The sequence below is a fragment of the Equus asinus genome, chromosome 20, assembly GCF_041296235.1.
Source record: "Equus asinus isolate D_3611 breed Donkey chromosome 20, EquAss-T2T_v2, whole genome shotgun sequence".
In the NCBI taxonomy this organism is placed as follows: Eukaryota; Metazoa; Chordata; class Mammalia; order Perissodactyla; family Equidae; genus Equus; species Equus asinus.
Genome location: NC_091809.1, coordinates 33,593,991 through 33,615,331, shown reverse-complemented (window position 1 = coordinate 33,615,331; position 21,341 = coordinate 33,593,991). Strand labels below are relative to the sequence as shown.

The 21,341-nt window shown below is 56.7% G+C and overlaps 1 protein-coding gene across 2 annotated transcripts in view; it reads left to right on the top strand.

The window, feature by feature from the left end:
• ST14 (ST14 transmembrane serine protease matriptase) overlaps positions 1–19,325 on the top strand; it is a 39,760-nt gene extending 20,435 nt beyond the window's left edge. For both annotated transcript variants that reach the window (XM_044752379.2, XM_070489914.1), the window contains exons 2-19: positions 156–315; positions 665–792; positions 1,023–1,093; positions 1,939–2,096; positions 2,317–2,352; positions 2,625–2,865; positions 5,545–5,684; positions 5,982–6,079; positions 6,965–7,074; positions 7,170–7,300; positions 8,553–8,657; positions 8,886–8,996; positions 9,074–9,187; positions 9,472–9,594; positions 10,415–10,601; positions 17,452–17,726; positions 18,444–18,580; positions 18,665–19,325. In XM_044752379.2, the coding sequence (XP_044608314.2) occupies positions 156–315; positions 665–792; positions 1,023–1,093; positions 1,939–2,096; positions 2,317–2,352; positions 2,625–2,865; positions 5,545–5,684; positions 5,982–6,079; positions 6,965–7,074; positions 7,170–7,300; positions 8,553–8,657; positions 8,886–8,996; positions 9,074–9,187; positions 9,472–9,594; positions 10,415–10,601; positions 17,452–17,726; positions 18,444–18,580; positions 18,665–18,826 (2,487 nt within the window). In that variant the 3' untranslated portion in view covers positions 18,827–19,325. The remainder of the gene's footprint in view (positions 1–155; positions 316–664; positions 793–1,022; positions 1,094–1,938; positions 2,097–2,316; positions 2,353–2,624; positions 2,866–5,544; positions 5,685–5,981; positions 6,080–6,964; positions 7,075–7,169; positions 7,301–8,552; positions 8,658–8,885; positions 8,997–9,073; positions 9,188–9,471; positions 9,595–10,414; positions 10,602–17,451; positions 17,727–18,443; positions 18,581–18,664) is intronic.
• The last annotated feature ends 2,016 nt before the right edge of the window (positions 19,326–21,341 follow it).

Genomic DNA, 21,341 nt, shown 5'->3' with positions numbered 1-21,341 from the left:
CACACTGTGATGCACGGATGAGAAGACTGCTTCTCACGTCCCCTTGCTTTTTTCTCCAAGCTGGGCCTTACAGAGCGTAAACGTTCTTCCCGAGCGGGTCTGGGGAGGCTGTTGAAGCGAGACTGTTTCTGAGTGTCGTGCATTTCTCCATCCAGAACATGAACGGCTTTGAGGAAGGCGTGGAGTTCTTGCCGGTCAACAACACCAGGAAGGTTGAGAAGCGGGGCCCGAGGCGCTGGGTGGTGCTGGTGGCCGTGCTGGGCTGCTTCTTCCTGCTTTCTCTCATCACTGGTTTCCTGGTGTGGCACTTCCAGTGTGAGTAAAGCTGGGTGCTGGGGAGGGTGATGTGGGGTGTCTGTGCCTCTTCTCTCAATGGACAGACCCTGGGCCACCTCTTGTGGATGTGGAGGGGAGAATGGAGGGTGCAGTTGGGGGTGGGCGAGGAGGGGTCTGGGGTGCCGTCTCCCCTGGCTCTTTTAGGCCGTAAGTGGAGAGTGGTGAGGAGTTGGCCAGAGCTGGCTGGTAGGGCCCATGCATCCTCTGGCCCTCTCCCGGCATTCCCTCCCCTAGGGTTGCTGAGGGCAGGCTGTGGACAGCGGGGAATGGTCAGGAGCGGGGGCGCTGTCACTTCCTCTGACCACTTTCTTTCCCTGGTCTCGCACAGACCGGAATGTGCGGGTCCAGAAGATCTTCAATGGATACCTGAGGATTAGCAATGAGAACTTTCTGGATGCCTATGAGAACTCGAACTCCACTGAGTTTGTAAACCTGGCCAATAAGGTGAAGGAAGCGGTGAGTCCATTTGCTGTCCCCGCTGTCTGCTCTGGCGCCCTCACCCTCACCCGGGCAGAAAGGATGCTCCTCTCTTCGCTCCCAGATCCCTGGGCTGGCGTGTGACATGGGCTTCCAGGCCCCTGGGAAGGGGCCCAGGGCCCAGGTCCCAGGCGGGAGGGAGCGGTGTGGGCTGGGGCAGTGGTGGTAGCCACTCTCTGCCTGCCCTGAGCCTCCTCTCCTTCCCTCAGCTGAAGCTGTTGTACAGTAGGGTCCCAGCCCTGGGCCCCTACCACAAGGAGTCAGCCGTCACTGCCTTCAGGTAGGTGGTGGGGGGAGGCTGGGCGGGAGGGTGCTGGGAATGGGGGTGGTGTGCTGTCCCTTGTGAGCCAGTGTGCCTCGGAGCCTGCAGGGCGATAAAGCCGCGAGGTCCTGGCTTGGAGAGACAGGTGCCCGTCCTTGTTCTGTCCTTCATGGGCGTTACTTAGCAGGCTCAACTCTCCCATCTCCAAGACGGGTACCCAGGTCACCATGGTGGTGTTGCCAGGATGCAGTGTGCGGACACGGTGCAGTGCTGTGAACAGAGGTGTGGCGCCTGCACGTAGCCGCTCAGTAGTGGTTGTGATTGTGATTTTTCATGTTGGGTTTGGCAGCGTCCACGTGCTCAGGCGTCAGTCAGTCTTCACATTTTCCTTGCGTGGGCAGCCTTCAAAATACATTTTTTAATAGACTTTATTTCAAAAGTGTTTTTGATTTTGCTAGTTTAATTTAATCTTTATGAATGCTGTGTGGCAGGTGGCGTCCTCATCTCCTTTCAGAGATCAGGAAACAGGCTCAAAGTTGTTGCTCAGTGCGCCCAAGCCAGCGGGGAGGCAAACTTCAGTCCAGGTTTCTGCCTCTCTCCTGAGCCTGAGCTGGTCCTGGAATGTGTTTGGTTGGGCGAGAGACTGAGAGCAGAGGGTCAAGGGGCGAGGTCTTTTGCTTAGGGGATCAAAAGGTGGATGAGCATAAAGGAGAGCCTGGGGGTGGCCCCGGCCTGGGGGAAGGTCCCTTGGTGATCTCCCCTTAGGGACCTGAGCTGCCCCATCTGCACCAGCATCTGGGAGAGCCGGGGGCAGGCGGGGGGTCCATGCCCACCGCATCTCAGGCTCGCTGCTCTCTCCTCAGCGAGGGCAGTGTCATTGCCTACTACCGGTCGGAGTTCAGCATCCCGACACACCTGGTGGAGGAGGCCGAGCGTGCCATGGCCCAGGAACGCACAGTCACTCTGCCGCCCCGTGCCCGTGCCATGCAGTCCTTCGTGCTGACCTCGGTGGTGGCTTTCCGTGAGTGCAGGGGCGCCAGGGTTGGGCATTTGTTGGGCCAGCCTTCGGTGGAACAGGGCTGGGCCGTGGACCACTGCATGGGGGACCAGCAGTCACAGAGCCAGTGCACGGAAGAGAGGAGTGCCTGCTGGTCGGGCCCCTCCCTTTCGGAGAATAAGGAAGCAGGAATAAGGAAATAGACCACATCAGTAAATACTTTATTCTCCCTCTTGTTCTTCAGCCACTGACCCCAGAACAGCACAGACCACACAGGACAGTAAGTATCATGCTCTCCTCCCAGAGGAAAAGAGGAGGGATGTGGCCAGGTGCCCCTTCAGTCAAGGGGTCCCCAAAAGTCATGTGGTGGTGATGGTCAGCACACCCCTCCGCCTCTTCCAGGCCATGAGAAGCCCCTTCTAGGTCTCTCCTGGGTCCAGGGCAGCCTGGGATGTCTAAGAGGGACCAGGAAGCTCCCCCAGTAGGGCTCCGGGTTACTCACCCGGCCGGCTCTGCCCAGCTCTGCCTCATGTCCTCTTGTCTCCCGCACAGACAGCTGCAGCTTTGCCCTGCACGCCCGAGGCAGGGAACTGACTCGCTTCACCACGCCTGGCTTCCCTGACAGCCCCTACCCTGCTCACGCCCGCTGCCAGTGGACCCTGCGAGGGGATGCCGACTCTGTGCTGAGCCTCACCTTCCGCAGTTTTGATGTTGCAAACTGTGATGACCGTGGCAATGACCTGGTCATGGTGTATGATACCCTGAGCCCTGTGGAACCCCGCGCTCTGGTGCAGTGAGTGTCCCGGGGAGCAGAGGTGGGCTGTGGGAGCTGGGCCCCTGCCAGTGGTGGCCCGCGCCTCCGGAATGAATTGCAGTGGAGGTTGGAGAGACAGGATGCCTCTTGGCCACAGGCCACTGCAGACATGTTTGGCGTGGTCCTCTGCATGAGCTCCAGCAGAGCATCTCAGAGGTGCTTTCATCAGCTTGGCGGCGTGCAGAGGCTCACTGGTCCCAGGATGCCACTGAGCAGATGTGCTTCCTGTACCTACCAGAGTGAAGGCTGTTTAAAATGAGGGTTTATTATGACTCAGGTATGGCGAGGCCAGCAGGTCAGGAGGCGACTGCCATTGAAAGGATGGTTTACTCTCACAGTTCTCCGGGGGGAGGGGCCAGCCGCACAGGACTGCACAGGTTCAGTGAGGAGGCAGAGGGCGCTGGGGGAACACGAAGGCTGGAGCCTGGTTGTGGTTTCTGCAGGCGAGGCGAGGCAAGCAGATTTAGGATTGGCTGATTGGAATAATTCCGGTGGGCTCTGGGGCTGTCTGTCTGTAGTTGTCTGGTCCCTGGCCCTGTGGTGGTTAGGGCTGGTGGCTAGTGGCCTGGAGTGGACAGTGCATAGGGTGTGGGCTCTGCATTGGTTGGTTTGCATATGAAAGGCTTACCTGCAGGTAAGTCTTTACCTACTCGAGGAATTCAGGAATTCGCTAACCCTGGGCGGGGCACCCTCCCCAAGGCCAGCAAGGCCCCAGATGTCAAAGCGTCAGGATTATGGGAAGTACAAAGGCTTAATACCCCTGCTGAGGAGGTCAGGGTGCCAGGTGAGCACCTGCCTGGCCAGCTGCCTGTCCCGTGGGTGGCGCACATTCTCAGAGGCGCTGCTGGTGGGGGTAAACGGCCTCGCCCCGGCTCTCCTGACTCCGTAGGCCGGAGCTTCTATTGCTGTCTGTGGAAATGGGCTGGGCTGACATTTCCTGATTAATAATGGCCTGAAATTCTGGGCTGAACAGGACAGAGCCCTCTGCTGCCACAGCTCCGCAGCCAGGACCCCGTCTGCACACTGCTTTTGTGCAGGATTTCTTTCCTTCCCTCTAACTTATTAAATGTACAACAAATAAAGACATGGTCCTGAAAGGAACAGTGGAAAATAGACATGCACGAAGAAGGCAGACATCGTTTATGATCTTACTGTCTAGAAACAGTCACCGTTAAATTTATGATGTATGTTCTTCCAGACTTTGTTGCTATGCATGTGTATATTGTGTAAATATTTAAAAACAGGATTTATATGGCACATTTGGTTTTGTTACCTGCTTTCTAAAAACAGAGTATATTGTGATGATCTTTCCAAATCAGTAAACCTGTCTCTAACCATAGTTTTTAAAAAAACGTTATTTTATTGAGGTCATATTGGCTTATAACTGTGTAATTTCAGGTGCACTTGATTACATTTCAGCTTCTGTGCAGAATACATCATGCTCACTACTGACACATGTGCCACACGTGTGCCCCTTCACCCCTTTCGCCCCCCGATCCCCTGCCCCTCTGGTAACCACTGAACCATGTGTTTATACTTTCCATGTGAGTGAGATCATACAGTGTTTGTCTCTGTCTGGCTTATTTCACTTAGCATGATACCTTCAAGGTCCATCCATGTTGCAAATGGCGCTATCTTTTCTTTTTACGGCTGAGTAGTACTCCACTGTGTATATATGCCACATCTTCTCTATCCAGCCATCAGTCCGTGGGCATGTGGGTTGCTTCCACATCTTGGCCATTGTGAATAATGCTGCAGTGAACATAGGGGTGTATCTTCTTTTTGTGTGAGAGAGGAAGATTAGCCCTAAACTAACATCTGTGTCAGTCTTCCTCTGTTTTGTACGTGGGTCCCCAGCTCAGCATGGCTGACGAGTGGTGTAGGTCAGCACCTGGGATCTGAACCCATGAACCCCAGGCTGCTGAAGTGGAGTGCACCGAACTCAATCACTACGCCACAGGGCCGGCCCTTGCAGACATCTTTTTGAATTACTGATTCCTTGTTTGGATAAATACCCAGTAGTGGGACAGCTGGGTCGAATGGTATCTCTAGTTTTAGTTTTTGAGAACTCTCCATCCTGTCTTCTGCAGTGGCTGCCCCCGTTTGCACTCGCACCAGCAGCCATTGTGTTTATGGGCCTCCCTGGTGTTGTCTAGAGCCCGCGTGACACAGGCGGCAGCTGTGCGGGCTCTGGAGCCTGAGTGCCCGAGTGTGAATTTCAGCCCTGCCGCTTATTAACTGTGGAATCTTGGGCAGGTTCTTTCTCCTCTCTGCCTCAGTTTCCTTATCTCTAAATGGGGATAAGAGTCTCGACTTCCTGGAGTTGTTATGAAGGATGCCCGAGTCGATAGATAGAGAAGCAGTGAGCGAATCCCCAGTAAGTGTCACTGTGGATGCCATTGCGCCTACCCTCGTGTAGTCCACAGTTTACCTAACGAAGCCTCTGTTGCCAGCCATTGATTGCTTCTCTGATTTGCTGTTTTAAACAAAAACTGTCTTATAAGTCAATCCTTACTCAGGCCTCTGATTGTTTGTGTGAGGAGGGGCTTTTTGACCCAGGCTTGGTCTGTTGAAGCTAGGACCGGGGTTGGGGGTGAGGGCTCGGGCCCTCTGCTGGTTGTGTCTGCCCTTGCTAACGCCCGCCCCTCTGCCCCACAGGCTGTGTGGCACCTACCCTCCCTCCTACAACCTGACCTTCCTCTCCTCCCAGAACGTCCTGCTTGTCACACTGATAACCAGCACCGATCGGCGACATCCTGGCTTTGAGGCCACGTTCTTCCAGCTGCCTAGGATGAGCAGTAAGGAAGGGCAGGGGTGGGATGGATGGAGAAGGGGACAGGCCTTAGGGACTGGCCTGGACCCTGGAAGCCACAGGCCAAACCCTGTGGCTGGTGAACCGGCCCAGATCAGTGACAGTTTGGAAGCTTAAGCCAAAGGGCCTTTTGCCCATCACCTGGGTCAGGAGCCCACACTGGGCGGCCGGCCTCCAGCAGCTGAGGGCAGCATGGGCTTTGTGTTGGGCCTGCTGTCCTCAGGCTCCCTGCCTACTCCTGGCTGAGCAGGTCCTCCCCTCTTTCTCCTGCCTTTGCCCTCAGGCTGTGGAGGCTCCTTACGGGAGGCCCAAGGCATATTTAGCAGCCCCTACTATCCTGGCCACTACCCACCCAACATCAGTTGCACCTGGGACATCCAGGTAGGCGCTGTGGATGTGGGCATGTGGGAAAGAAACAAGGAGGGAGGGAAAGAGAGGGAGGGAGAGGAGGGGGGAGAAGGACAGAGGGAGGGGGGAGGGAGGGAGAGATAAAGGGAGGGAGAGGGAGTGGGAGGGAGAGAGGGAGAGAAGGAGGTGGGGAGAGAGAAGGAGGGAGAGGGGAAGGGAGGGAGGGGGAGGGAGGGAGGGAGGGGGAGGAGAACAGGGGAGGGAGAGGGACCCTCCAGGAGGGCAGGCAAGGAAGGACAGAAGAGAGGGAGATGAGCTCCTGTAGCAGCCCCCAAGAGGACCACATATCTGAACCCCGCAGGGCGGGGCAGGTTCGGGGGGCCGGGGTTGGGGGGGTGAGTGACCTGCACGTCAAGCAGCCCCAGACTCAAAGCCTTGCTCCTGATCCGTGGCTGACGGACCGTGGCCATTAGCCCATGGTGCCTCGGCTGGGCCCTCGGTCGGTGAGAGTGCCGTGTCTGCCTCTGGGGGGCGCCGTCCTCGGAGGGGGGAGAGTGTGTGAGGTGCAGAGGAGGCACCTGCCAAATGGCAGCGGCCGGAGTCTTGCCTGGTCCCCCTCACACCAGCCCAGGCAGAGAACCTTCTCTCTTCTGTTTTGTGGGTAATGTCAGGAGAACTCCTGCCTTTTGTAGTAACAGAACAGTGTCTCTCGCCTCTGAGTCCCGGAGTTCTTCAGGCATCGAACCCCAATCACTCCTCTTGTGTGTTCCATATTGCCCACACGGGTCGGGGAAGAAAACACTCAGCAGCCATGATCCATGGCCTTGCTCCCCTGTCCCCAGAGCTGCCCCATGACACCCGTGAGTTTGGGAAAGAGGGAACGAAGCGGCCAAGACCCAGCAGCATCTCTCTCTTCAGGTGCCCAACAACCAGAATGTGAAGGTGCTCTTCAAATCCTTCTACTTGGTGGAGCCCAACCTGCCCCCCGGCTCCTGCCCCAAGGACTATGTGGAGGTCAACGGGGAGAGGTGCGTGGGGGGGGGGAGCTGGGCGGCCGTGGGGCTGGTGGGAGGGCCCGAGCCCCCCCGGGTGGAGCCTCTCCCTGCCATTGCTGCTCCTCCAGGTACTGCGGAGAGAGGCCCCAGTTTGTCGTTTCCAGCAAGAGCAGCAGGATCACCGTTCGCTTCCATTCGGATCAGTCCTACACCGACACGGGCTTCTTGGCTGAGTACCTCTCCTATGACTCCAGTGACCGTGAGTGACTGGCTTTACAAGGGGGCACCTGCTGAGAGGGGTTGGCCCGGGACAGACTTTCTATTCTGTGTCTTATAAGCGTGTGCTTTCCTGATTTTGAGAGTGCAAGGCGGTATCACTCTAGTAGCTTTTTGTTGAAAGAAAGGCTACCAAATAAATGCACTTACTAAAAAAGGCCACAGTGAGCACTGGGCCACACCGTGCCCTTCAGTCCCTGTGTGAGGCCCCTTGAGCCAAAGGACAGAGCACCCCCTGAGCTCCTTTGGGCTGTCTGTTCCTTTGGTTCAGCATCACTGTGACTTTGAGAATCTGGGCTTATCTTTGTGGCCTTTTAGCACCTTTAGCATTTAGCACCTTTAGCATAATCTTGAGGCAGATCAGAAAATACTGGGGCATGAATCGTCACACTGACTACTCCTGGCTTTGAAAATTCTGTGCTGCGTACCTAAGAGATCTGGCAGTTTCTATTGCCTTTAATTTCCTGGTCTGCTGTGTGGAAAGCATTTCCTCCGCATACAACATGATTTTTTGTTTCAGACAGCCTGCATCATAAAATAACCTTTTGAAGACATTTTAACTATACGCAGGAATCCAAATTTAAGTTAAAATTCAGTTGCGTGGCTTGGCACCCGGTCCGAGCCCGTGAGCCGCAACCCGTGACTGGGCGAGCGAGCCCCGTCCGCGAGCAGTCAGCTACCGCAGAGGAGCCACACGGCCCGGCTTTGCGTCTGCCTTGAGACCTCAGTGTCAGACACTCTCCACTCTCAGAAAACTGAAGTTGGAGAGTATCTCAGAGTTAGGGAATCCCGGTGATGACGTTTCACACTGGACGGGACAGGGATGTTGTCCTGCCGAGCCTCGCTTGCTGTGGGCCTGACCTCGGGGATGTGGCCGCCCAAGGACACGGGCTGTAGAAGTGACTGCTCACCCGGCCGGCCTTCTCCGCTTGCCCAGGGCTTCCCGCGTGTGGGTCACTGGCGGTCAGGAGGCCGGCCAGCCCGGCTGCAGGTCGTGGCCAGTGCGTCCCCGCTGGCTGTGGGAGTCCCCCTGAAGGGCTTGGTGGCCGGGAGACCCCGGCCCTGGGGTGCCGCTTTGGCCGGCTCCCTCCTCCTGGCGATGGAGGCTGGGCTGGGAGGCGTTTTCCGCTGGTCCTCAGGCTGGCCATGAGGTGGCCCCAAGGGAGGCGAGGCGAGGCGCCCAGGCGGGAGGCGGGGTGGCGGCCGTGAGCTTGAGGGCTGCCCTCTCCCCGCAGCGTGCCCGGGGAAGTTCATGTGCAACACTGGGCGCTGCATCCGCAGCGAGCTGCGCTGCGACGGTTGGGCCGACTGCACCGACTACAGCGACGAGCTCGGCTGTAGTGAGTCCATTCCAGGCCGATCCTGAGACCCCTGGACAGCGAGGCCCGAGGCGGGGAGGGGTTCCCGGAGCTGTCCAGCCTGTCCCCTTGGCTCTGGGTGAGGGTGGGCTGTTCCTGCAGCGCTGGCCCCAGACCCTCTCTGGGTGGGAAGGTGGGCCCTGGGCTGCGAGGCTGCCCACGTCCCTGGGAGGCGGCCGGGGGAGGCTGACTGCGCCCCTCGACCCCCAGAGTGTGACGCCAGCCACCAGTTCACGTGCAAGAACAAGTTCTGCAAGCCCCTCTTCTGGGTCTGCGACAGCGTGAACGACTGCGGGGACAACAGTGACGAGCTGGAGTGCAGTGAGTGGGGCCACCTGGCTGTGGGCTGCCTCCCGGCCGGGTGCAAAACCTCTCCTGAGTGCGCTCTGCTTCCCCAGGCTGTCCGGCTCAGAGCTTCAAGTGCGCCAACGGGAAGTGCCTCCCGCAGAGCCAGAAGTGTGACGGGAAGGACGACTGTGGGGACAGGTCCGACGAGGCCACGTGCGACAGCGGTGAGCCCTTCCTTTGGGGCCTTCCTCCTGGTGGGAGCTGCACCGAGGAGGCAGCTGTGAGCAGACACGTGCAGCGTGTCCAGAGTTTAATAAACACAAACACCCTGCAAGTTGAGGGCGTCAGTTCTCCACTTCTGGAAGGTGGAGAACCTTTAGCAAGGACGGAGGGATGGTCGGCATGGGGCATGCCTGAGTGAGGGACGCGATGTGGATGGATCATCAGGCTTCTGGTTGGGTGGCACAGAGGAATTGATTCCCTCCCCTGTGTCCTCCTCCTTGAGCAGTGAGCACCGTGACCTGCACCGAACACACCTACCGCTGTGACAATGGGCTCTGTTTGAGCAAGGGCAACCCCAAGTGTGACGGGAAGAAGGACTGCAGCGACGGCTCAGATGAGAACAACTGTGGTGAGTAGGGCCTCCACATACGGTTGTGCAGGTTGTTCACTGTGCAAGGTGCATACAGAGGCAGAGATCAGTCTAGTGCCTCACTCACCTAGCTCTGCTCTGGTGAGAGGATATGTGTGCCTGGAGGAAAGGATAACTTTGTTAATGGCACAGAGGCACTGCACCATGGGCACCTCTGGTCCTGCTGGCAAGGCCCAGGGCAGCCAGCATGTCAGTGCCTCTGTGGCAGGGCTGGTGTCCTGGCTGCAGTGCTGGGCTGGCCCTTGCTCTGTAGACCTAGCCACAGGGGAGGGGCCAGTGCTGGCTTCCCCGTCCTGCTGGAGGAGAGCAGCACAGCTTACCAGAATGCTCAGCAGGGTGGCCCCCCCACCCCACCCATGCTGTAGTTCACAGCCTCTTGTGTGTTTCAGAAGCATTGGCCTCAGGTTACACATGAGCATAGCTGCAGCTGTTCTGTGACTTCACGTCACCCAGGGGCCCCCCCAAGCTGTGTCCATCAGCATTCAATACGGAGTTCGAGGCAAATGACACCCACGTTAAATCTAACACACCAGCAGGGGGCCAAGGCCCCTGAGTGCATTTGTGCAGGAGGGTTGGTGGGAGTGCGAGAGTTTTGAATTTGGGAGCAAGGGGGAGGGCCCAGTGGAAGTCGATGGGTCACTGTGGCTCAGAGGTCCTGTAGGGGGTCCCTGAGGCCACAACTGCTCCAGCAGTGCTGGTGACCCCTGAAGGCACGTGCCCCTGGGCTCTGGACAGCCCAGTGCACCCAAGGGGCTGAGGCCCACGGTGACTCACCTCCCGTGGGCTCTCTGTCTGCCAGACTGTGGGCTGCGGCCATTCACCAGGCAGTCTCGGGTCGTCGGGGGCACGGACGCGGACGAAGGCGAGTGGCCCTGGCAGGTGAGCCTCCATGCACTGGGCCAGGGCCACGTGTGCGGGGCTTCCCTCATCTCTCCCAGCTGGATGGTGTCCGCCGCCCACTGCTACGTCGACGACCGAGGATTCAGGTAGGCCATGGGGGGGGGAAGCAGGGAGGCCCCCCCTAGGCCCCCAGTGGGGCCCTTCTCTATGTTTTCTGGGGTTGGAAAGCCCCGGTGTCTGTAAGTCACGCCCAGGTGGGATGGCACTGGGGCAGGACCAGGACTACAGGGAGGGCCGACACCCCAGCATGGGGCTTACTAACAGTGATAATAAAGATGGTCCTTTATAGGTGCTGGCTCTCCGTCAGGCAGTGTGCCAGTGCCTCTCCCAGCAACTGTTAGGCAAGTCTGATTGTGTCCCCATTTTACAGATGTGGAGGTTCAAAGAGGTAAGGACTTTGCTTGAGGTTGCACAGCTGTTAAGTGGCAGAGCCAGACTTGAACCCAGCTGGGTGGATTCCAAAGCTGTGCGGTCGGTCTCTGCCCCGCGGGGCCTCCTTGTGCTCAGTTAAAATGAACCTCACGTCCACATGCCAGCTCTGGCTTGCCAGGTGACCTTGGCTTCTCATTCACGCTGCCCAGGCCTCGGGTTCTTCACAGATCGTGGTGACACCGAGTTCTTATCTGTGGAGTTGTGAGAATTAAACACGACAACGCACCTGAGACAGAAGCCCTGTGCCTGGCGCCATCGGTGCTCAGCACATCGTGGCCTCAGGTCCACGAGTAGACTCGAGCCTGGCCCAGGGAAGGTCACCAAGAAACGGTCGTGCTGGCACCCCAGACGGTGTGGCAGAGGATTAGCAGGAACAAGTGGCCCGACCCAGGGCCGGGGCTCTGTGTGTCTCAGGTCCGGCCTGCCCAGGCCCTCTGGCCACTGGCTGTGGGAGGGAGTGTCAGGGGACGCCTTGCTCCTGGAGAAGCGGGCACAGGGGAGTGGGCCTTCCAGGGCATTCCCACTGTGCGGTCTTCCTGCTGGCCGGCGTGTGCCCTTCGGCCACAGGCAGCTCCATGAGAAGGTGACCCGGGCTGCCGTGCGGCGCTTCTGCAGGGAGCAGGGGAGACTCGCCGCGGACTTTCCTGGGCCTGAAGTGGCCTGAGGCACAGGTGCTGGGTGTGGTCAGCAGGGCGCAGAGGCTGGGCGAGGGAGATGACGCAGAGGTCGGGGGAGCCGGCTCAGGGCGACTGTCCCTGGGCTGAGACCGTCCTCCGTCTTCTCATTTTGTCACACTCTGCTCTACCCTGGGCAGAAATAATTTTCTTTCTTTTTGGGGTGATGGGAGCTTACTTAAGAATTTTTAAAAATAAACTTTTTATTTTGGAATGCAGACAAGTTGCAAAGATAGCGCAGAATTTCCACAGCCCCTCACTCGATTCCCTGGGTGTTGACATGGTGCGTGTGTCGACACTGTGCGATCCCTGGTCCAATGCCCTGGGCCCCGCTCCAGGTGCTCCTGGCCTCGCGCCGGAGTTTGCACTGCTGTCCTCTCTGCTCTGGGAGCCTGTCCGCGTCTCCACCCTGCCTTCTGGTGTCCTGTCTCCTCTGGTCTGTGACAGTTTCTCAGTCTTGGTTTTGTCATGGCCGTAGCGGTCTCGAGGCCAGGTGTCCTGTAGGACGCCCCCTCTGGGTGTGTCTGCCGCGTCTCAGGCTTAGACCGGGGCTGTGAGTGTGGCGAGCACAGCACGTCATGGCAGCAGGTGGGCGGTGCAGCAGGCCTGCTCGTGGGGACGGGCTTCGCCATTTGGTTAAGACAGTGTTTGCCCGCTTCCTCGATTAGCAAGTCTCTCTCCCTTTCTGTATTCTTTGATGTGAGTCCATTTGGAATTCTTTGCTAAGGAAGATTTGTTCCTTCTCTCCCATTTATTTATTTAATCATTTATTTATGTTCGTAGGGACTCGTGTATATTTATATTTTGGGTTGAAGCCCAATGCCATGGTATTTACTTTGTGGCTCAGACTGTTCCAGATTTGACCATTGGGAGCTCTGTGAGGTGGGCCCTGTGTCCCTCTGACATGCCCCCACTCTTCTGTCGTTGGAGCCACTCCTTGCTCTGGGCACTCCAGGTGCTGGAGGCTCATGTGGCCCAGCCCTCAAGTTAGCGTTTCCCCCAGGAACCCTCGTAGCGAGAATTGGTGTTTAGATACTAAGAGCTGGGCGCTCCCATGGTTACCGCAGTCCCACCGTTTTGAGGCCGTGTAGGCAGGGCGAGCTGGCGTGTACACCTGTGTGTCCTTCTGGAAGACCCACCCCTGTGCCCTCCTCTACTTCTTCCTCCTCCCGTGTTTCGTTGTTTTGTTTCTTATTTCTGTTTCCTTCATCTTCTCTTGATCACCAGTCTTACCTCTGCCAGTTAATACATTCAACGTCTGTTACTATTAGCACCGGGGAGACCAGGACGAATAAGACAGTCCCTGCACTTCACAGACTTCCGGGGGCGGCAGGACAAGATCCATTATGCATGCACACGCACACACACGTGCACACACGCACATGCGCTCACACAGTTCCAGCTGCGCCGGCACTGTGTGCGGGTCACCTAGGACAGTGTGTGGAGTTGAGGATCCTGCCCGAGGCCGGGGGTGACTGCCCAGAACGCCTCTATGAGCAGGGGCATCTGATCTGAGTGTTGAAATGTGAGGGTGTTTGTCACTGGACAAGGTGACTCAGACCGTCCAGTCGGAGGGAGTGCTGTGAGCGGAGCCAGGCTGGGTGAGCTATGCTGGTGTGCAGTCACTTTGGACATGTTTCTGAGTCCACAAGTGCTCACAGGGTGTTACCGAGAGGTGCTATACTGTGCTTAAGAGCATAGGCTGCCTGGTTTCAGGTCGTGGTCCACAGCTTATTGGCTGTGTGATCTTGGGCAAGTTACTTAATCTCTCTGTGCCTGATCTTAAAATGGGCAGCCCTATCTTGAAGGGCTTTTTTGGGGATAAAGTGACTTACCGTGTCAGCACTTGGAAGAGTGCTTGTGCATTGTCGGCTCTCTCTGTTAGCTGCTCCGACGCCCTCCCCGACGCCGTGGCAGTCACTGGGGGTCTCGGTGGCTGTGCCGTCACCTCTGGTCTCTCAGTTACTGGTAGGCATGTGGACCTTACACAACCAGAGACCGAGTCTGTGCATGTAACCAAGGACTGCCCTAGATGAGTCACGTGGGCTCTGGAGAGGAGACCCCTGTGGTCGGCTTAACAGAACATCCTTGTGAAAGAGGGGCTGGAGCTAGAGCTGGGTGAACGGGTCCAGGCCGGGGGTCTGGAAAGCCTGGGGCGTGGAGCTGACACCAGCACAGGAGTGACAAAGGGATGTCTGTGTCAGAGAATTGCATCACGGGGGCCAGAGGGGACGAGGGTGACTCTCTTCCTTCCCCACCTCCCCCGGCCCCATCCTCTCAGCCTTCCCACAGTGGGGAAGGAGCATCCCCATTCCTTCGGGCTCGTGGCTCCTGCCTCGGCGCCCGCCCGTGCAGCGCCCTCTGCCTGCTCCCCGCTGCCTCAGCACTCTGCTCCATACTCCACAGTGCTGGAGTGGTCTCTTCAAAGGGCCCATCTGATCCAGTCCCCCCCTTGCTTACGTGCTTGCCAGAGCTCGCAGGATGCAGTAGAAATGCCTGAGCATGACCAACGTGGCCGCAGTGTCTGGCCCTGCCCAGCTCTCCTACCTTAGTTTGCTACTTGCCCTCACACCTTCCCCCTGTTCAATTTGGGGGCTTCCTAAACACTCCCTTTGCTCTCTTTGAATGTGCTGCTTTCTCCCCGCCCACAGGCTTTGACCAAATGCTCTTTGCTCTTCAAGGCCTGGTCCATGACTTGTTTCCTCTCCACACTCACTGTCCCAACCCGGTCTGTTCCGTGGCACTCTGCCTGGTCCTCTGCAGGACGCTTTTCACATTGTGCTGTCATTGGTAGTTTGCATGGCTCTCTCCCCAAGTATGCTGTGAACTTGAAGATCGAGTCTGTGGCAATTCCTGGAACATCATAGATGCCCAATAATTATTGAATGAATGAATAGATGGATGGATAAATGCATGGTTGGATATGAGGATGATTGGGGAAGAAAGGCAGCATTAATGGCAGATAGAGAATACCTGGTTGAGGAGGTGAGGCCTGAGCTGGTAGGTCCTGGGAATCATTCTAGGCTGCTGAATAAGACAAAAAGGATCTCACAAAAGCAGTTTTTAGGAAGTTATTATCTAGCAGCAACAGATCAGAGTGAAGAGAGACCAGAGGCAAAAAGACCAGTTTGGAGGCTGGTGCATCAGGCTGGCTGTGACAGGAGCGGAGAGGAAGGGCGGACGCCTGGTGGCCGAGGGTGGGGGAGCAGGGTGTCAAGTAACTCTTCAGGTGCAGCCTAGCCTCCTCCTGTGTGTGACGTGTCGTCATCGCCTTTGAGGGGTGCGTCCCTAGTTATGACAGCATTGCTGTCATCAGCAGTGCATCACCCTAATTGACACCAAGACCAAGTTAGGTCATCCTGCAGGTCCTGTTAGCATGCGTCTGGGCATCTTCGAGACGGGAGCAGGAAGACCGGCGTGCAGTTTCCTAGAGCAGGGTGGCCAGCTCCGTCACAGACTGGTCCTTCTTGTCAGCCTCCGCCGTTTGCCTCACGGTCTCCATGACAGAACGGCCAGGGCTCCTCTCCAGGGGTTTCTTTGCTGCCGTGTAACCCACTGCTGATTCTCTCTAGGGCTTGAGCCTTCACAACTCTTTCCATGCCTGCTGTTCAGCCACTTGTGCTTGTGACAGTGCAGCGTGGGGATGTCACCAGTCTCTTTCATGTGACCACTTTTTCGGCTTTTTTTCCCAAGATGTTCTTCCTGATTTTGCAGAGATTTTCAGATTTTTTTTCTCTTCCTCTTTTATTCTCTTCTTCATCTTCTGGAAGTTCTAGGCCCTCTGTGGTGCCTGACACACCTTCCCCTCACGTTCTTTCACAGCGCTCATCCGCAGGCTCATCCACAGGCTTATCCACAGGCTCGATCGCAGAGGTCACATCTCGGCTGTGCTTCCCAAGACGGCCACATGTATTTTTCTGAACCGTTTCCGAGTTAGGTGCAGCCATCATGACACTTCTCCCCTAAGTACATCAGCCTCTATCTCCCAGGAACAATGAAGTTCTGCCGTAACCACAATACAGTTACTATGTCCAGAAACGATAGCGTGGATGTGGTCCTCTTAGCTCGCATCCTGTCCATAGTTCAGATGGACGCCAAGTATCCCAATATTGTTCTTTATAACTTTCTTTTTTTTTTTTAAGTTTAGGATCCAGTTAAAGGTCATGCTTTGTATTTAGTCATTCATTTTCTTTAGTTTCTTTAAAATCTAGAACAGTCTCCCCAAGCCTTTTATTTTTCATCTTTCATGGCATTATAATTTTGAAAAGTCCAGGCCAGTTATTTTGCAGACTGTCTCTCTGGTTTGGATTTTTCTGATTGTTTATTCATGATTAGAGTTAGGTTGAACATTGTTTGTCAGGAAACACTGCCTGGTGATGTGGTGTCCTTCTCAAGAAGCACATGACATCCTATCAAGGGGGATGATTGGGAGAAAAGTCTGATTACTTGGTTAAAGTGGTGTCTGCGGGTTTCTCCGTCATAAAGGTGCTTTCTTCCCTTGGTTATAAATAAGTAATCGTGGATGCTGCTTTGAATCCGTGTGAATATCTTGTTCCCCGTAATCTTTCCCCATGGTTTTAGCATCCGTCAATGGTTCTTGCACATATTGGTTACTTTGCTATGGTAGGTGCAAAAGGTGATTTCTTGTTATATCATTTCTTCTGTATTTATTAGCTGGTGTTTTTCTGTAAAGAATAGCTTTCCTTCTCCCCTTGTAAATTTTTTTGAAGTTGTATTTTAGGCTCAGGATGGACTCACGGATTCCCCTCCCCTTTTCATATTATCCAGCACATGTGTAGGGTCCCGCACCACATAACTACGTTTGGTCAACAACAGACTGCAGCTATGACGGTGGGCCCATGAGATTAGTACCACAGAGCCTCGGTGTGTGGTAGGCTGCACCATCTAGGTTTGTGTGAGTGCACTCTGTGATGCGTGCGTAACGACGAAATTGCCTAAGGACTCATTTTTCAGAACTTATGCCTGTCGTTGAGTGACGCGTGACTGTAATTTAATCCGATTGTTGATTTTGATGTTCAGATGATTCTGATGTTGGCCATTGGGAAGGCGTGTCCTCCTGGCTGCATCACTGCTTGAGCACTCGCTTCTGGTAACGCAAAGTGTTAGATGTTTGTTTTATGCTTTACCAGGCCTGGAAGGAGCCATCTCTCCAAGGAGCCTGGGTTCCTTTCGTTGAGAAGGATGTCTAGAAACCAAGTTCCGGTGCTGTGGGAATGTCATTGGTTTTAGGCCACTTGTTTGAAAAGTCACGAGCTTTCACTGCTACCTCTGATTGCACTCAGCCGCGCATGCTCTTCCTGTCCTCCCTCCACCCCACTTCCTCCCTGCCTCTAAGCCCCACCCAGAGCTTGGCTCCCAACATCACTGTCTCCTCCATCTTCCTTGGGTCCTCCAGTGTGCACGAGACAGTTTCAGAAGTGCTACACCCTACTACCACACCCTGTCCTACTGCCCGCAGCACTCCTAGTAGAGAAATTCCAATCTGTTTTTCGGTTCATTTGGTACTTAGAATACATACCACTGTGTTAAAAAAAATATTTGGATTGGTTTCTGCATTATTCCTTTTGTGAATGATCAGATTAATAAGATATGTATTTTTGGCAATCAGATAGAAATGTATTAAAGAGGGAAACGAGGAGGTGGGGGGGTTGAATGCTGTGGCAAAATGACCCAGGAGTTTCCAGCCGAGGGTGGAGCCGGGCAGGAGCCAGCGCCCGCCCCTCCGCTCGGCAGCCAGCAGGTGGCTCTGCCTCGGTGGGCGCCTGCGCCAGGCTCCCTCAGCTCAGCGCTGCCCTCCTGGCCCCTCCAGGTACTCTGACCACACCATGTGGACCGCTTACCTGGGCCTGCACGACCAGAGCAAGCGCAGCGCCCCCGGGGTGCAGGAGCGCCGGATCAAGCGCATCATCTCCCACCCTGCCTTCAACGACTTCACCTTCGACTATGACATCGCGCTGCTGGAGCTGCAGCAGCCGGCCGAGTACAGCGGCACCGTGCGGCCCATCTGCCTGCCCAGCGTCTCGCATGCCTTCCCCGCCGGCAAGGCCATCTGGGTCACCGGCTGGGGCCACACCCAGGAGGGAGGTGAGCGGGGCTGCGGCGGGAGGGTGCCCCACCTCCCTGTGCTGCGGGATGAGGCGGTCCAGGAGGGAATGGCGGCTTCTAGTGAAACGGAGGGATTTGGAGGCCGGGTTTTGGGTGGAAGGCCTGGCTGTGCCACTTGACACTCTGAGTGACCTGGAGAGTTGCTTCAACTCTCTGAGCGTGTTTCTTCCTCCGAAAAGTGAGGGTAAAAACACCTTCCCAAGCGGGACTTGGTGAATATGAAGACATTGTTCGTGATGAGGAGGGCTGGGGGAGCTGCGCCCGCGTCCGCACCGTCCGGGAGCCTGGCCTCCTCTGTCCTCCTGCCTCCATCTGCAGGCTGTTAGGTGGAAAATGTTACACTGAAAAAATCAGTCATCATATTAACAGGGCACACTGCTGAACATGTGTAGACTATAGAGAGGAAAAAGAAAATGCGACTGCAGCTCTGCCAGCTTAGCGGAACCACGCGCGGCGCCTGCCGTGCGTCTGTTCCCGTGGTCATGTTCGCTCTCCTATCACCTGACGCGTGTGCGGCCTGCCACCTAGTTACGCTGTAGGCGGCCCACATCCCGTCGAGTAGATGTGTCACCTAACCGTTTGCCACCATAAGCATCTGGGTTGTTTCCAGAGTTTGCTAGGGAAGTGCCTCCTTGGGATGGTCTCTGGCGGAGCTTTTCCCCAGCGGCGCTCAGCCCTGCCCTGCCCTGTCCCCAGGCACCACCGCGCTGATCCTGCAGAAGGGCGAGATCCGCGTCATCAACCAGACGACCTGCGAGAAGCTGCTGCCGCAGCAGATCACGCCGCGCATGATGTGCGTGGGCTACCTCAGTGGGGGCGTGGACGCCTGCCAGGTGGGCCCGCTGGGGGGCCGGGGCGGGGCGGGGCCTGGGGCGTGGGAGGGGGCGTGCTCATGCAGAGGGCTTGTCTCCGCTCAGGGCGATTCCGGGGGCCCGCTGTCCAGCGTGGAGGAGGACGGGCGGATCTTCCAAGCCGGCGTGGTGAGCTGGGGTGATGGCTGCGCGCAGAGGGACAAGCCAGGCGTGTACACGAGACTCCCTGTATTTCGGGACTGGATTAAAGAGCAGACTGGCGTGTAGAGGCAAGGGCCATCCGCCGGCCACCACAACGTGCACACCAGCGGGCTGAGGACAGGCTCACTAACTGCTCCTCTGCCTCGGGCCCCCAGCAACCAGACTGTGAAGTGAATCCCCAGGACTCTGGAGACGGAGGTTGGCCTGGAGAGCCTCTCACCTCCCTCAGGCTCTGAAGCGGGCTTGGGAGATGGAACAGGCAGGACCCTGGCAGCACTGAGGCCCAGAGGGCCGAAGACACGGGCCCTGCCCTCCAGCCCCAAGCCTGGCGGCAGGTCTTCCTGGAGATGGCTTCTTCGGCCTCTCGGATTCAGGAGCAGCTGTGGAGTTGCCTCTGGGACCCCTCCGGTGGGGCTGCGGGGGGCTCCTAGGGTCCCACTTTTCAGGAAATCCAGGCCAGAAGGAGCCTGGAGAACAGCCGGGACTAAGATTTATACTGTTTTACCAGCTCCCAGGGTGGGGTTCAGTGTGTGTCTTTGTGTGCGAGTAAAATTCTTTCTTTTTAGGTAAGTTTCTTTACTTGTTGGAGTGGAGGGGCTTTCCTTCCTCTTTCCTCCTAGCCCCAATTGCAAGAAACCGGGTTTAAATTCCCCTCAGCACAGCCCCTGGAGTCAGGCTAAGAGTAGGGGCATAGTGCCCTGTGGCCTTCTCCAGGCCAGCAAGGGGCTGCGTTCTGGTCTTACCTGTAGCCTTGAGAGCAGAGCCTGGTGCCCTGGTAGGAGGGGGACAGGGGGAGTGGACACCGCAGAAGTGGGGAGGAGCTTCCTCCCGGGAAGAAAGAAAGTGGGGCTTTCTCTTAGTGGGGAGGTGGTCCCGTGAGTGCTGTGTGTGTGTGTGTATGCTTGCACACTCAGACATGAGGGTGTGCCTGAACTCATGACTGTCCAGCGTGGGGTGCGTGCACGGGTCCTGAGGCCTTGGAGGGGGCCTGCTGCCTTGCTTGAGGGCTCTCGCGCCTCTAGAGCCATCCTCCTCTGATTTTTATGTATTTATTTAAAGTATTCTCTTTCTCCGTGCTTGGGATGACCCAGAGGAACAGTGTCAAGGTTCTGGGGAGGCTTAGGGAGCTCTCAAAGGGACATTTGAGGGCTTTTGTATGCCTGGGCACTGTATGAGCTGGGCTGGGTGAGAGGAGCGGACCTAGGAAGAAAAATCAGATGGCCAGTGTCCTGAGGGAAGTCAGGGTGGTCTTTGCTCATTGGTGTATCCCCAGCTCAGGCCTGGCTCCTAGAAGATGATAACACATATTTGTTGATGAATGGTCTTTGCCCTCCATGAGTTTTAGAAAGCAAAGAGAGGAAAGATACAGTCTGATTGGAGCAATCTGAACAGACTTCTTGGAGGGGGTGAGATGTGTCTTTCATTTTAACCTGAGGGTTTCACCTCTGGAGGGTGGGAAAAGTTTTGACAGGTGTCTGTGTTGGCTTTTCCTCCCAGGGGAGGGGATGGGTATCTGTTCTTTACCACGGTGCGGGGAGTAGAGAAGGCGCTGTCAGAAGGCTATGCACATGGTGCCGTGCTGTAAATGGCTGACATGGAGGGAGAACTTCCCCTGTGGTCCGGTTCCTAAGTCCTGTGCCCCTCAGGCAGCTGGGCCTTGGCCCAGTTGTGGATGTGGCTGCCCACACAGTGGGGTGCAGGGAGGCCGGCCTGGCCCAGGCCTGCCCACAGCACCCTCATTCTCCTGCCATGGGCCGGTGTTGTCTTGAAAACTCCCTCCCCAGGCCAGAAATGGAGGCAGGGTCGTCAGGAGACTTCACAGGAGCATGCCGTTGTCCCCGAAGGCACAGAGTCCCTCTGTAGCCGCCGTCCAGTCTCCTGTGGTTCCCAGGCTCACGGCTCCACCTGGGGAGTGGGTTACACATGCAGATGGTTTGTTCCTCGCCCCCCCCCCCCCCACCGCCCCCCGCCTCGGGACATCTCAGTGATATGTCTGTGGGGACTGGACGTGTCCTCTATGACAGTGTGGCCCCTGGGCCAGGAGCATCAACACCCCCGGGGAAGTCTCAGAGGTTTGTCACACTTCACCTACACCTCCTGCATCAGAAACTCTGGGGACGCGGTGGGGGCAGCAGCCTGTGCTTCACCAGGCTTCCAGGTGGTTCTAATGCACTGACAGTTTGGGAATCCCTGTGTCAGCCATGTGTCCACAAGCTGACAGCACCAGCTCCACCAACGGCCCCGAAGGCGCCCAGAGCCCTGGAGGGCCTGTGTCCTGCAGGCCCCAGGCTCCTGCGAGCCTCAGACGTTGGTGCCTGGAAATGCAAGTGTCAGAGCCTTTAAAACGATTGTGACTCTGAATCCAGTGTTACCTCCTACAAGAGAGAACAGGCCAAGGATCCGTAACTAGTGGGAGGTCCAGCTCGTCACCCTGAGGCTCGGCACAGACTGTGCTAACGAAGACAGAGGTGCTGGTGCAGTCTGAGTTGACAAAGGGAGTGACACCTGGCCTGTGTCCATTCCTCCCTGCTGAGGACAGCAGCGCGGGCCTGCAGTGGTGGCACAGGCACAGCCACTGCCA